The sequence below is a fragment of the Lampris incognitus genome, chromosome 4, assembly GCF_029633865.1.
Source record: "Lampris incognitus isolate fLamInc1 chromosome 4, fLamInc1.hap2, whole genome shotgun sequence".
Lineage (NCBI taxonomy): Eukaryota > Metazoa > Chordata > Actinopteri > Lampriformes > Lampridae > Lampris > Lampris incognitus.
Window position 1 is genome coordinate 27569893 of NC_079214.1, and position 14341 is coordinate 27584233.

A 14341-nucleotide genomic window follows, 5' to 3' on the forward strand; every position below is an offset into this window, starting at 1 on the left:
ATACTATTGGATATAATTACGATATTATTACAGTATTATACCACTTTATTATACACACACACACACACACTGTATACTTCCTACCCTCACATGTAAATATTTTGTGTTGTTGTCAGTGTTTACGTTTGTCCATTGTGTGTAATGTACTGGTCACCTATGTAAGCAACTTTGTACATGTGTAAATATGGTTTGGGGCGGGGATTTATATATATTTTCATTTTTCTGATATATAACATATTGTAACGTGCATGGATAAGAAGACACGCTGGCCGCTGGCTGGCGGGTCTGACCCTTTAGTTGAGCGGTTAGCGATGCCTCCTGCGGTGCGGGCGATACGGGTTTGCTTCCCGGCCGCGGCAGCTCCTGTGGTTGCGTTGTCCCCCGAATTCGCTACATTGGTGTCAGAAGTGGGGTGGAGCGACCGTAAGGCCATCGGACGCGTATGCGCCCTGAGGCGTGAAGGAGCTGATATGCTTAAGCGCTGACAGTTCATTGCGCCTGCCAAACACATTACACTGAGTGGAGCGGGTGACCGGTCCAAGATGGCGGCCCCACGGCTCGTCAGCGCCAATAGGCAGTAGCGATCGATGCGGCGTCTACTCTTTATATGTCTATGGTTATTCGAGTGTTCGCCTACGATACTGTTTCCGTCTCCGTTATTCATTCACCTCTTTGCAGTATTCAGGGCCCATTATACTCCTCAGAGTAGCTGCTTGGACCTCCGCAGGTTTCTCATGCAGTCCCGTTGCTAAACTGGAATCCTCAAAATCTGCCTGAAGATGTCCCACTTAGCATTCCAGTCTCCGTTAAGCTTCATTGGAGGGGGAGGAGGAATCACGTTCACTGCTGCCATGACTTAGCTCTGGTATACTCGCTAACTTTAACTTTACCACACTTAAACTGGTAAGCTAATATTCACGTCCCCTTGGGAGAAAAGGGTAAGCGTCGCTATCATTCACTCACTTCTGACACCATGTTTCGGTGTTAAATGACGAGACGGGTAATGAGTGCTGACATACTCTATCTGGCTCGGAGCACAACATCCGGGGCACAACAGTCAGGGCACAACGCCCCCACAGCAATACACAACCGGCAAAGCAGCGCCACCTAAAGTCCAACAGATGACAGTAACGTGCCATCTAAGACCCGTAACAGCAGGGCAACGGAATAGACCCGCAAAACGGGTTTTATCTACCTCTACGGCGTGGCCTGTTCTGTTCAGTATACCGCTAAAGTAATCACAGAGGCAATTCAAAAATGTACAGTTGGCTTTTATTATCATACTCTATCATTTTAAGGTAGAATGGTCAGTTTAGATACACTATTTACACCCTGTAAGAAGTGGGGGACAACTGAACGGGGGAGGAAAAAAAAGCTAAATGCTTCAGGAAACACATTCATGTCTGCAAACAAAAGTCAACTCTTCTCTCCACCTCAGTTACCATATGGGACATGTTGTATATGAAGCCTGCATCTCTGTCTGAAGTGTTGGGTTAGTTACCCAACGTAAAGCTTCGGGTCTCTGTAAAGACAAACCCCATATCATCTCTCCGTTTCAAGAGTGAAATACACAGATCCAACAAAATATCAATACTGTATGTGGACAATTTACTCACTTTAGTTACAGCCCCCTTAGTTTTGAGACAAATTGTCCTCTGTTTGGTTCCAACTGACGTATCGCCTTTGATTTGGCTAGTTGTACCACTGCAGTCTGGACATTATTGCTTTCAATCAGCCAAGCAGACAATGTTTTCAGTTTTAGCTCAGATCAGATCTTCTTTTCATCATTGTGATAGATTATAGAAGAAAACCCAGGCTGAATTGGAATTTTCTCAAGGCTATGGATCTGTTTAGACTTCACACAGATTCTTCTGATTTTCTTTCTCTCACCCTTTTCCCTTTGGGATATCACAGATCTATTTGGCTTAAGGACATGCTTTCACCTCTCTTACTTTAAGCATTTAAGCGACAGCAAAAACATGTAAGGGAGGAAGAAAGAAATAAGGGATGAATGGGAAAATGGTTCAGTATGTTAAAGTGAGGCAGTGTTTTCTTTATCATCCACAGGTCAATAAACAACAAAGAAACACTTTCATTATGAACAGGCCAAACAATGAAATTCCTCCCTGATAGTGATAATCAGTGTAAATTCATGAGAAAAAGGTAAAGAATAAGGTTAAAACCCAAATCAGGCTTTCAGAAGACACTTCCAAGGTGACTGATAACAGGCTTTTCAGCACGGCAGTAAACAAAATGCATACTTTAATAGGTGAAAGATAGTGGGTGAGGTACGCATACTGTATCCTAAAAAAGGGTGACTGTTGTGCCCGAGTTACTTGAGTCTCAGTCAAACAGGATATATGAGTAACTTTTCTCTGGTCAGCAACACAACAGGATGGGTGTTGCTGTGGGCAAAGGCCAAACGGCCACCGGCTGGCAGTGCTTTCCTTCAGGGCTTTCTGGCAAAAAGCTTCCGGTCTAACAGAAGCATTTGGCTAATAGGGTTAGGGTGAGGCTAGGTTGAGGGTTAGCTATTGGTTAGGTAAAAGTTAGCTAATGATTAAGGTTAAGGTAAACGTTAGGGTTAGGTTGAGGGTGAGGCTAGGTTGAGGGTTAGCTGTTTTAGGTAAATGTTAGTTTGAGGGTTAGCTATCAGTTAGGTTACGTTAGCTATCAGTTAAGGTTAGGTTAAGGCAAGTGTTAGTTTAAGTTTAGGGTTAAATTGAGGTGTTGGTTAGGTTAAGGGTTAACTATCAGTTAGGTTAAGTTAGCTATCGGTTAAGGTTAGGTTAAGGCAAGTGTTAGTTTAAGTTTTGGGTTAATTTGAGGTTAGGTTAAGATTGAAGTTGAGGGTTAGCTATCGGTTAAGGTTAGGTTAAGGTAAGCATTAGTTTAAGGTTAGGGTTAGTTTGAGGTTAGGTTAAGATTGGGTTGAGGGTTAGCTATCGCTTAGGATAAGGTTAGCTATCGGTTAAGGTTAGGTTACGGTTGAGGTTGAGGTTAAGATTACATTAGGTTAAATGTATGCAAATTCAGTGAACTTGGCAGAAAGCCTTGAAAGCCCTTTACGCTTTCTGGCAGGAAGCCCTGAGGGCAAACTTGTCCCGTGTCCGCTGGCAAATGACAGCCAGAACCGGGGTGGTCAACCATGGCGGCAGACAGTAGATAACGGCATGAACCCTACACACAGTGCATTTCCCTTGAGGAGGGAAAGTCCAGTGAATAGGATCTAACAAGAACGGACATCAAGGATACATGAGTTGTTGGTATGCCATCAAATGAATACCCTTTCTGTGCACACCGGGTGTAATACAACTAATCCTTTTTTCTTTTTTTTAATAACTTGGTATTAATAAAACCTTCAGACCTGCAATATTTTGGTTGGATCTGGCCAGGCAGTCTAGAGCAAAACATGTCAGAGGAATGAATGAAGGAAGGAAGAAATGAATGCACAGTAGTGGAGATTTTGTTCATGTTCATTTGTAATAGCAAGGTTATTATTACAACTTCCTGGAAAGTGGCGACTACCTCATACATGAAGAGCCCAAAACTGTCATCCATGTCGGGAAATGAATATTTCTCAATCATTTTCACACTTTAAACAAAATAATGAAAAAAAATATCATGAGATATATGAAACACTGTAATACCATATTAAATTTTTGGTAAATGGAAAAAAGACATTCACCATTATGTATTCCTTGTGACATATTATTAACACATAAATATCTATGCATTTCTTTTTGTGTCGAAACTAAAGCTCTTGCAATTACACAATATTTCTATATTACCTTTTAATATTCCATATAGCCTACATACTGTGTCATTTATAGCTTATATCCTTGAATTTAAAACAAATAATTATTTCATAAATAATGCTGATATAAATTTTTTTTTGTTATTATCAAATATCAGAGTCTGAAAAATGTGACTTTGCGTTCCACTTGATGTGTTGTAGTCGTGTCCTGTCTGCAGGAGATGGCAGCAAAGAGGCCGGGTGGGCAGTGTCTCTACTGCTGCAGTCATAGGGCCTGTTACTGTTCACAGGACTGATCAGTTCTTATTCAGAGGCTCTAATCTTACAATCAATAGAGAACAAACAACATACAACCAATAAAACACTGGCAGACCTGGAGGAAAACGCCCCCACTGATCTCTAAAAAAACACACACAGTAACTTGTGTGTGCCTTGCCCAGTCAATGTCTACTCCTCACTGGAGTGGTTACAGTGCAGAGACATAAGCATCAACATAGAGGTTATGTGTCTGGATGAGGACGTTCCAGAGCCGCACATCCGATTCAGTGAAATAGGTTTCGTGATGTAAACTTTTACAACGGTGCGATATATATGTATAGCGTCCGACAGATGCTTTCAAGATGGAGGTGTTGTGGTTTCAAGGTTTTACAGCGCTGTCTCCTTCAGGTCATTAAGGTTTGGCATCCTGGTGCGGGAGGCGCGGGTGAAGGTGGGTCCGTTCAGCCCCGGTTTGATGCCCAACTGTTCAGCGGTGTACTGGCCCCCCTCGGCTCGTTGTAAGGCAGACACGTGCCAGCTTGACTCAATCTGTCCCGGGAGGGGGTAGCTGGCCTTGCGACTCTTGGCCTGGACTGAGCTGCTCACTCCGGAATGCCCCCTGCTCTCTGTGTGACTCCTGCCCTCAGAGTAGCCCCCTTTGGACGAGGGCTGTGGGGGGTTGGTGAGCGTTGCTTGGAAGCGCAGGTCTGGGGGAGGAGGAGGCTGTGCTTGGCTAGACGAAGAGGGGGAGAGGTGGAGGAGTCTGCGAAGTGACTTCAGCGGTTGGCTCTGGCAGGACAGAGACAGATAGATATGATAGATAGGGTTATATGTAATATGCAGATGGAGCAGACAGGCAGTAAAAAAAAGAAAGAAAAAGAAACAGACCCAAAACACTACACAGTCTTGCCCCAAAGAGATGTATACATTGAGAAACTGTCTTCAAACATGAGGAAACCCAAATCTCCAGTATAGCGTATTCATACCTGAGAGTGTGAATCAACCGGCTTCTCTGGTGGCCAGTCACTGAGTCTTTCTCTCTCTCTTCCTCTGTCCCTCTCTCTTTCCCTTTCTCTCTCTCTCTCCCGTTCTCTCTCTCTGTCTCGACTCTGTTCTCGCTCCCGCTCTCGATCTCGGTCTCGGGAGCGCTCGCGATTTTTTCGACAGCTACTGTGGTGAGAAGATGACTTGGAGCCCCTCTGCAGGGACAAGTGGTCTTGCCCATTACCAGGAACCTACCATTTTGGGAAAAGAAACAGATGCACACAATTAGGCAGGTAAGCTATAAATTCAGCAAATACTTATTTCATCTTAACGTTCATGTAAGTGTGACCAACATTAATTGTCAACACAAACATTAACAAGCATTGTCAGAGCTGTCACATACTCAATCCTGGTGAGGTTCTTCATGCACCTCTCTGAATGCATCAGACAAGACACAAGCTGGTAATGGCGATTAGTGATGACATCATACAGAAAAATCAGTCTCCAACACAAACGTTTCCAAATGCTTGCTTTTTTTAATATACAAAAGCATACCATACTATATGCAGTGTATGAGCATGTGTGTGTGAGGGGGGAGGGGGTTGTACCTGAGAATTATTCTAGCACATGATTATTGTTAAAATGTGACTATAAATAAAGACTATTTGTTCTTGAAATCATAAATCTACCAGTGAGTTTGAATGTAAATGTTTGCTTGAAATATGAAATTAAGTACATACTGCAGCATTATATCAATGTCCTTCAGTGCAATGAATGCATTGTGATTGCGATAGACATACATCAAGACAATATGGATGCACATACACTCACCGGCCACTTTATTAGGCACACCTGTCCAACTGCTCGTTAACGCAAATTTCTAATCAGCCAATCACATGGCAGCAACTCAATGCATTTAGGCATGTAGACATGGTCAAGACGATCTGCTGCAGTTCAAACCGAGCATCAGAATGGGGAAGAAAGGTGATTTAAGTGACTTTGAACGTGGCATGGTTGTTGGTGCCAGACGGGCTGGTCTGAGTATTTCAGAAACTGCTGATCTACTGGGATTTTCACGCACAACCATCTCTAGGGTTTACAGAGAATGGTCCGAAAAAGAGAAAATATCCAGTGAGCGGCAGTTCTGTGGGCGAAAATGCCTTGTTGATGCCAGAGGTCAGAGGAGAATGGCCAGACTGGTTCGAGCTGATAGAAAAGCAACAGTAACTCAAATAACCACTCATTACAACCGAGGTATGCAGAAGAGCATCTCTGAACGCACAACACATCGAACCTTGAGGCAGATGGGCTACAGCAGCAGAAGACCACACCGGGTGCCACTCCTGTCAGCTAAGAACAGGAAACTGAGGCTACAATTCGCACAGGCTCGCCAAAATTGGACAATAGAAGATTGGAAAAACGTTGCCTGGTCTGATGAGTCTCGATTTCTGCTGCGACATTCGGATGGTAGAGTCAGAATTTGGCGTCAACAACATGAAAGCATGGATCCATCCAGCCTTGTATCAACGGTTCAGGCTGGTGGTGGTGGTGGTGTAATGGTGTGGGGGATATTTTCTTGGCACACTTTGGGCCCCTTAGTACCAATTGAGCATCGTGTCAACACCACAGCCTACCCGAGTATTGTTGCTGACCATGTCCATCCCTTCATGACCACAGTGTTCCCATCTTCTGATGGCTACTTCCAGCAGGATAACGCGCCATGTCATAAAGCTCGAATCATCTCAGACTGGTTTCTTGAACATGACAATGAGTTCACTGTACTCAAATGGCCTCCACAGTCACCAGATCTCAATCCAATAGAGCACCTCTGGGATGTGGTGGACCGGGAGATTCGCATCATGGATGTGCAGCCGACAAATCTGCAGCAACTGCGTGATGCTATCATGTCAATATGGACCAAACTCTCTGATGAATGTTTCCAGTACCTTGTTGAATCTATGCCACGAAGGATTAAGGCAGTTCTGAAGGCAAAAGGGGGTCCAACCCGGTACTAGCAAGGTGTACCTAATAAAGTGGCCAGTGAGTGTATATCGTGTGTGCAGTATCAAAGTGGTTTCAAAACATATTTGAAATCCTTTCAATTTGCAAAAATTTCTCATCCATTACGTCAGGAAAACGTTCAATTAATCACAAAGCGCTTGAGAGGATTTCAAACCAGGTGATCCTGGTAAGTGCATTATGAAAATTAACATGCAGCGGCAGGGTCGAGGTTAGATTACTGGTGAGGCAGGATAGGGCGTGGTAGGCTGGTGTTGTACCATAGGCGAGACGACTACAGGTAGGACTTTGACAGCTGAGTTGTGCTTTAAGCTATTCTTAGAGCTAAAGAGGGGGAAAAGGCTTTTCCTTATGCTGGGGTTCCTCCCATCTTCCATGTCCGTCTGTGGAGCAGAAGATGCACAGCCAAGACTCTCAACACAAAGTTTTCAACCCAGACTAAACAAGCCTAGTGTTCGTTAGCACAAATTCATCATGACCTTAAAATCATAGCAGAGGTTAAAGTAATAGTCACCTGAAGACATGATTGTAGAAACAAAAAGTCAGCGATATTACACTTCATCCATCCATTATCTATACCCTCTTAATCCAATTCAGGGAGCTGGAGACTTTCCCAGCAGGCACTGGGCAGGAAGCATGGGCTGCCAGGTTGCCAGTCCTTCACAGGTTCCACACACAAACACTTACACCTATGAGCAATTTAGGGAGTCCAATTCACTCGGCATGCATGTCTTTGGACTGTGGGAGGAGACCAGAATACCCAGAAAAAACCCAGGCAAACACAGGGAGAACTACCAAACTTCACACACATGGGCTGGAATCAAACCTATGACCCACTTGCTGGGAGGTGACAGTGTTAACTACTGAGCCACCATGCTGCCATGGCATGATTCAGCATAGCATTAAAGTGAAACAGGTCACGGTTCAAAGCCGATGCTGTTTCTTTCAATAAAATATGAATATTGACATTGGTACGGTATCAGTGTTGATGGCAATCCTTGCTGCTTTGGCTAGCTTATTTATGCAGCACACATCAAAGTACAGACACTATAATGAAATAGTATTAGGTGCATAAGATTTCTAGAAAGCACTATCTGCAGTTAGCATACAAATTGCAGCTGGCAGCATATAACTATATTCACAATCTACATCCCTATTCTAACATAATGCAATCGTGCCAAAACATAGACACATGTCTAGTATCATACTATCTTTTCTTTCTTTAAATGACTAATTTTACCATCTCCATCCAGCTGATGAGGATTTAAAATACAATACAATATGGAAAGCCAGAAAACACAATAGCCTTCTCTGAACACCAATGTTGGGAACCCCCCCCCCAAAAAAATCTTCATTTCCATCTGCTGAAAAGTCTGTGTGTGAATCAACAGGAACTAGAAAATAAAGCAGACTTTCCAGACATTGTGAGCTATCTGAACGCACCAACCCAGCAAGCATTTCTGTGTTTTAGATAACCTGAATATTATGTGAGGTAGGTACAAATGGGATCTTACTATTTGTGTCTTCTTCTTTTTCTTTTTAATAGCCCTGAAGAAGCCTTGTTTCTCCTTCTCTTTGATGGGCTCTGGAGGACTCATGACCATGGCCTCTGCAGCAGTCCTGTGCAAGAAATTCAGAAAACGTTTTACTTTTATGACTTTTGTATGCAATCATAAACTAAGGTTGAAAAGATACAAGTCACAGGAAAAACATAGGGGAAAAAAGAAAGTGTCAGCACATCAATTCTCTTGGACTGAGGGAAGAGAGAGCTTGGATGCAGGTAATGCAACGTATATACAACTTGAATCACAAATCGGAGCAGATGTGAAAACAGGCTTTACTCATTTTATTCAGTTTTATAGTTCTTTATCAACTGTATATTTTTGATCCTAAAAGTTTAAAGCTAGGCAGAGACAGTGTAGGTTAAGTGAAAATGGGCATACTATATCTTGAGGAAAAAACATTTGATGGTTAGTATTGACCGTTTATTGCCAAAAAAACAAAAAACAACACACACACACACACACACACACACACACACACACACACACACACACACACACACACACACACACACACACACACACACACACACACACACATATATATATATATATAAAATCCAGTGATTGTCAATTGACAGCTGATGATCGCTTATAGCACGAAACAGGCTTGTACTGTCTCATAAAGAATTTACTTGACTCACTGGATTATTTTGCTCCTTGTTTGTTGAGCACTTTCTCCCTACTGTTGAGTGTGTGTGTGTGTGTGGGGGGTGGGTTATTTGTTTATTGGCATGATTATTTATAATTACAAATTAGGTGCTTATATCTATGTCTGCAACTGCCGTGTGAATGACTCATGCTCCCTCGAAAGAAAATGCCAGACAAAAGGAGTTATCTACCAACCTACGGTGATGAGAAATGACAACGGCAAAATAGAGACATACTACGTCGACCTAACAGAGGGAACATTCAAAAAGAGGTTTAATGCACACGTGTAGCTTTAGAGACAACCGTTTGAAGAATTAACATCTTTAAGCCGTTATATTTGGTTATTGGTGGACAGAAACATTAATTATTCAACCACCTGGAAAATCCTCTCAGAGAACAAAGCTTAATCAACCAGTAGTAAAATGTGCAATCTATGTCTAACTGAAAAATATTTTATCATTAGCAAACCAGAAATGTCCACATTGATTAACATGAATGAATTGGCCAGCAGTTGCAGACATAGGTATAAACACCTATTTTGTAATTGTAAATAAATCATGCCAATAGACAAATATACCCCCCCCCCATTGGACCGTTAGCGATCACGTGTTTTTGAATTTTTGGATGTCGCACCTCTCCCTTCCCCATTGGACGCTGTGCACATGATGTGCATGACAAGGCAGTAAATGGTATGTTCTTTCCCATGTAGCTTTATTGACAGCTGATGGCTGATCATGGCATGAAACAGGCTTGTACTGTCTCATTAAGAATTTACTTGACTCACTGGATTATTTTGCTCATTTGTTGAGCACTTTCCCTACTATTTAATATTTCTTTTAACAAAGTTATATATATGTATATATATATATTTTTCTTTTTTTTAGTTTACAGTGATAAGTGCCTACTCTTATAGATTGTCATGACAAGATACACAAAAATCCTTTTCTTCAAATTATAAACGCCTCAGTATGTCTATACCAAAGAAAGAAAATAACTAAGGTCAGTACATGATAAGCTTTAATTTCTGTGAAAATGTATTGTTTTTAAATGCATTATTTTGGATTTTTGTGAACACAAAAGTCAGGTGTGTAATAATAACATTCTTTGCTACTTCTGTTTCCACAGAAAAAACCCCATCTAGAAACCTCTGGGATGTCAACTAGAAGTTCATAGCAGCACTAAAATTAGTGCATCTAACTAAAATGGAAGGAGTCTCTGTCTTTCTGTATGTGTGTGTATTTATGTATGTCTGTATGTCTGTCTGTCCTTCAATTTTCTTGACAACCGTTTATCCGATCGACTTCACATTTGGCAGGTGTATTACTGAGGACACAAAGAAATGCAGTGTTGAGTGTGACGTTATTTCAATGAGCGATTCTCAAGAAAGCTGCAAGCAGCAATACCGGAGGCCAAGCAATCGGCCAGTTCCAAACAGGCATGTTTGAAGTGGGCACTACCCTAGTTTAAACTTAATATACAATGGCAGCTACATAGTCACTATAAATGGTAATTTTACACACTTTCATTTTACAGATTGGATATATGTCATGCAAGGTTGAAGAAGCAAGCTCCTGGCCAAGTGGTCACAGGAAGGGGGGGGGGAGTAATGACTAATGTAAATGTAAATATTGTAATGAGTAGGATTTCTCTGGCATCCAAATTTTGCTGTGGAGGTCTGCACTGCCCAAAAGTCAGAAACAGAGACCCGCGCCACAACTGCCAATCCAGAAAATGAGATCTAACCAGTCAAAAGCAGTCTGGCGTTTGGAGTGGTTTGCCATAGCAACAGGGTCTACTGGTCCAACTGGAATAACAGGCCCTCGCCCCTGCCCGATACCATCATGGAAAGAGGAGGAGTTATCTGGTCTGGGAGAAGGGACTGAGGAGAAGCAGAGAGGAAAGAAAAGTAGGAAACTATGCAGAGACATCAAGAGTACAACTCTACAGCAAATCTTACCACATCCTTAACACAGTATCCCAAAATCATTTGTTGGTAAATATGACTTCTGTAAGTGTACAACACTGGTGTTCAGTCATGCATCCTGAGGTAAGACATATAGACCAACTAGGTAGCTGGTTTCACTGATTTCTCTACTTAAAAATATGTTAATTGTGATATCTGCTGGTGTTTATTTGCAGCGGAAACCTAGATAATAAACCATGGACTGTACATGACTGGACCCTCATGGACTGCATACTGCTGTGCCCTGAACCCACTTCAACTCTGCTTTGCTTTCAATCTATTTCTTTTCCTGGAGCTTCACACTCATATTATTGTTCTACGTGAACATCCTACAGTCACAGCAATTATGTAAAGGCACTTAAAGGTGCGTTGAAACGAAAAGTGTCTTTTTCATTCATTTAGCCAATTATCCGTGCCCTAATGGAGTTCTATCAAACAATGTGGTAGAGCAAAAAAACAACCCACATTTCTTCTGTTTTCTAGAAAGCAGATTTTTGTCGTTTTGCTCGAATCACTGCGTTCTTGTAAGCTTGCATTGAAAATCACAGCAGTAATATAAGTCAAGGCTATCTGCGGAATCCGTAGCCTTCTCGCTCTATCGTATAAAAAACTGCTTTATCGCAGGCCCATTTTTCAAAACTGTTGTCAGGTAGCCATCTATCAAGTGTGATAAGAGAAAATGGCCCAGTGTACTATTTTTGGTTGCTCTCCCCTGAAAACCTTGTTCCCCTTCCCTAAATTACCGTTGCTATCTGTTGTTTTTTCATGTATTTCAAGAAAGTAGGGATTGGGCGTCTGGGTGGCATGGCGGTCTATTTCGTTGCCTACCAACACAGGGATTGCTGGTTCAAATCCCCGCGTTACCTCCGACTTGGTCGGGCGCCCCTACAGACACAATTGGTCGTGTCTGCGGGTGGGAAGCCGGATGTGGGTATGTGTCCTGGTCGCCGCACTAGCGCCTCCTCTGGTCGGTCGGGGCACCTGTTCAGGGGGGAAGGGGAACTGGGGGGAATAGCGTGATCCTCCCATGCGCTACGTCCCCCTGGTGAAACGCCTCACTGTCTGGTGAAAAGAAGCGGCTGGTGACTCCACATGTATCAGAGGTGGCATGTGGTAGTCTGCCGCCCTCCTCGGATCGGCAGAGGGAGCGGAGCAGCAACCTAGGTGGCTCGGGAAGAGTGGGGGTAATTGGCCAAGTACAACTGGCGGAAAAAGGGGGGAAAAATCCACACAAAAAAAAAGAAAGCGGGGATTTTTGACAGTTCACTATGTCCAAACCTAATGCTCTGTTTCCCTCATGCATCATGAGAGAAAAACACTCTCATGATGCAACTTCAGCCTGCCTTTAAGTCCAGAGGTCTGCATTGACTTTTTGTGGATGTTGCAATTTTGACAAGCTATGAATTGAAGGATATTTTTCCACTGTTCTGCACATAACTTATTCTGGATCAAATCTGAGTAAGTGCCTCAAATGTGAAGGTAAAATGTTATTCATTACCTCGGTAGAAGCTGCCTACTCTCCGAGGCATAGACTCGCTGAAGATAATACGGTTCTCCTTGGAGGATGCTCCATCTTCACCGTGTGGGTCATGGTACATGCCCACCTGGGAAAAGCATGCATGTACACACACACACACACACACACACACACACACACACACACACACACACACACACAGTCACAGATAAACACATGACGGACACATCACAATACAGTGCAACTAGTGTGTCTCAATCTCAGTTGACCATCAGACCAGTGATTAAATCTTCACCTTCTACTTCTAGCTACCACATTCTTTACTGGCTCACATGACAAGACGTTTGGGACAATCTTGGGACCTTTCAGTGAGTTTACATTTATAAAAGTGGCATGCAGGAAAGACAAGTTGTTAACCTGAGTAGGCAACAGAGGAAAAAACTATGGAGAACCAGCAGTCGGCAAAGCTACTGTATATATTCATTGAGCTGACTGGTGGTTAGGGTATTGGGGGGGGGGGGGGGTCGGACCTCATTTTTAGAGCGCTGTGAATGAAAAGCAGGAGTGTTGTCCCGCGTAGAATCTTTGATGGGGGCACAAGGGTGGCTCATGTCTTTAGGAGACTGCTCACTCTGTTGAGAAGACGGACAGGCGCAGGTCAAAGCAGACTGGAGTAGTAGCACAGAGCAGTGACAATGAAAATGAGAGACAAAGACAGTCCCCTGCACGCATTCTTCAGCACACACAAATAACAAATATATCCTGACAAAACACACACACACACACACACACCTAACGCACTTGCAATCTACCAATTCACACTCATCGCCTGCTAACTGACCCTAGTCATGTCGTCGGTGCAGTCCTCTCTGGAAGAGCTCACAGAGTGTCCGGTGAGGGTGGTCCGGTGTTGGAGCTGGGGGGAGAGGAGCTGCAGGCTACTGGCACGTGTTGGCATCCCCTGCCCTGGTGCAGGCAGGCCCCCCAACCCACCTTCCACCACTCCATGGGGCCGGTGGCGCTCCCTCCTCACGTACATAGAGTGGCGGTGAGGTCGTTGCTGAGAGGAAAAAGGTGAGGTATAGCCCAGCCCATAGTGGTAAGACTCATGAGGCGATGGCAGGGTATGAGTGGAGGGCATGCTGGCTCCTCCTGGGTCTAGGAGCTCTGGTGCTTTGGCGTCTTCTTTAGTGGGGGAGAGGAGAAAGACAGCCAAAGAGAAAAGATATGAGAGTGCGGCAAAGCTGCGCCACAGCCGGAGGCTCCCTGGCACAGAGACATGGACAAAGATGTTACTTAAGAGCTCATCAGGCCAGTTATTAAAAACATAAAGAAATTAAAGCCACTGATTAAACACAATAAAAAAGCAAGATGCCTCTTCAGTCTTTTAGCTTGGGGAGAGAGCTACATGGTTCAGCTCTCTCTCAGTCTGGTGTGTCTTCATTTGGGGTGCGGATGCTATTTAATCTACCCTGGGCTAGTTAAGCTAATGGGGCAGCAGGTCAACAGCCCACTCTGCTGCAAAGAAAAACAGAACTCTCACATTTACTGACTGAAAGTTTTAACTTCCTTCACTACAACAGATTTTATTCTTCCATTATCCAAGTAACAATTTGTCTCTTTACGTTTAGTGTCCCAAAGACATACACATCGAAAAAAACTTCAGTCAA

The 14341-nt window shown here is 43.4% G+C and overlaps 1 protein-coding gene across 1 annotated transcript in view; it reads right to left on the minus strand.

The window, feature by feature from the left end:
- Window positions 1-4402: 4402 nt before the first annotated feature.
- The window catches only part of cdkl5 (cyclin dependent kinase like 5), a 36282-nt gene continuing 26343 nt past the window's right edge, over window positions 4403-14341 (minus strand). The window contains exons 12-19 of the mRNA XM_056279317.1: window positions 13513-13856; window positions 13202-13303; window positions 12693-12798; window positions 10975-11110; window positions 8533-8638; window positions 7240-7401; window positions 5002-5250; window positions 4403-4804 (exon numbers count right to left, since the gene is read on the minus strand). Coding sequence (XP_056135292.1) covers window positions 4403-4804; window positions 5002-5250; window positions 7240-7401; window positions 8533-8638; window positions 10975-11110; window positions 12693-12798; window positions 13202-13303; window positions 13513-13856 — 1607 coding nt within the window. The remainder of the gene's footprint in view (window positions 4805-5001; window positions 5251-7239; window positions 7402-8532; window positions 8639-10974; window positions 11111-12692; window positions 12799-13201; window positions 13304-13512; window positions 13857-14341) is intronic.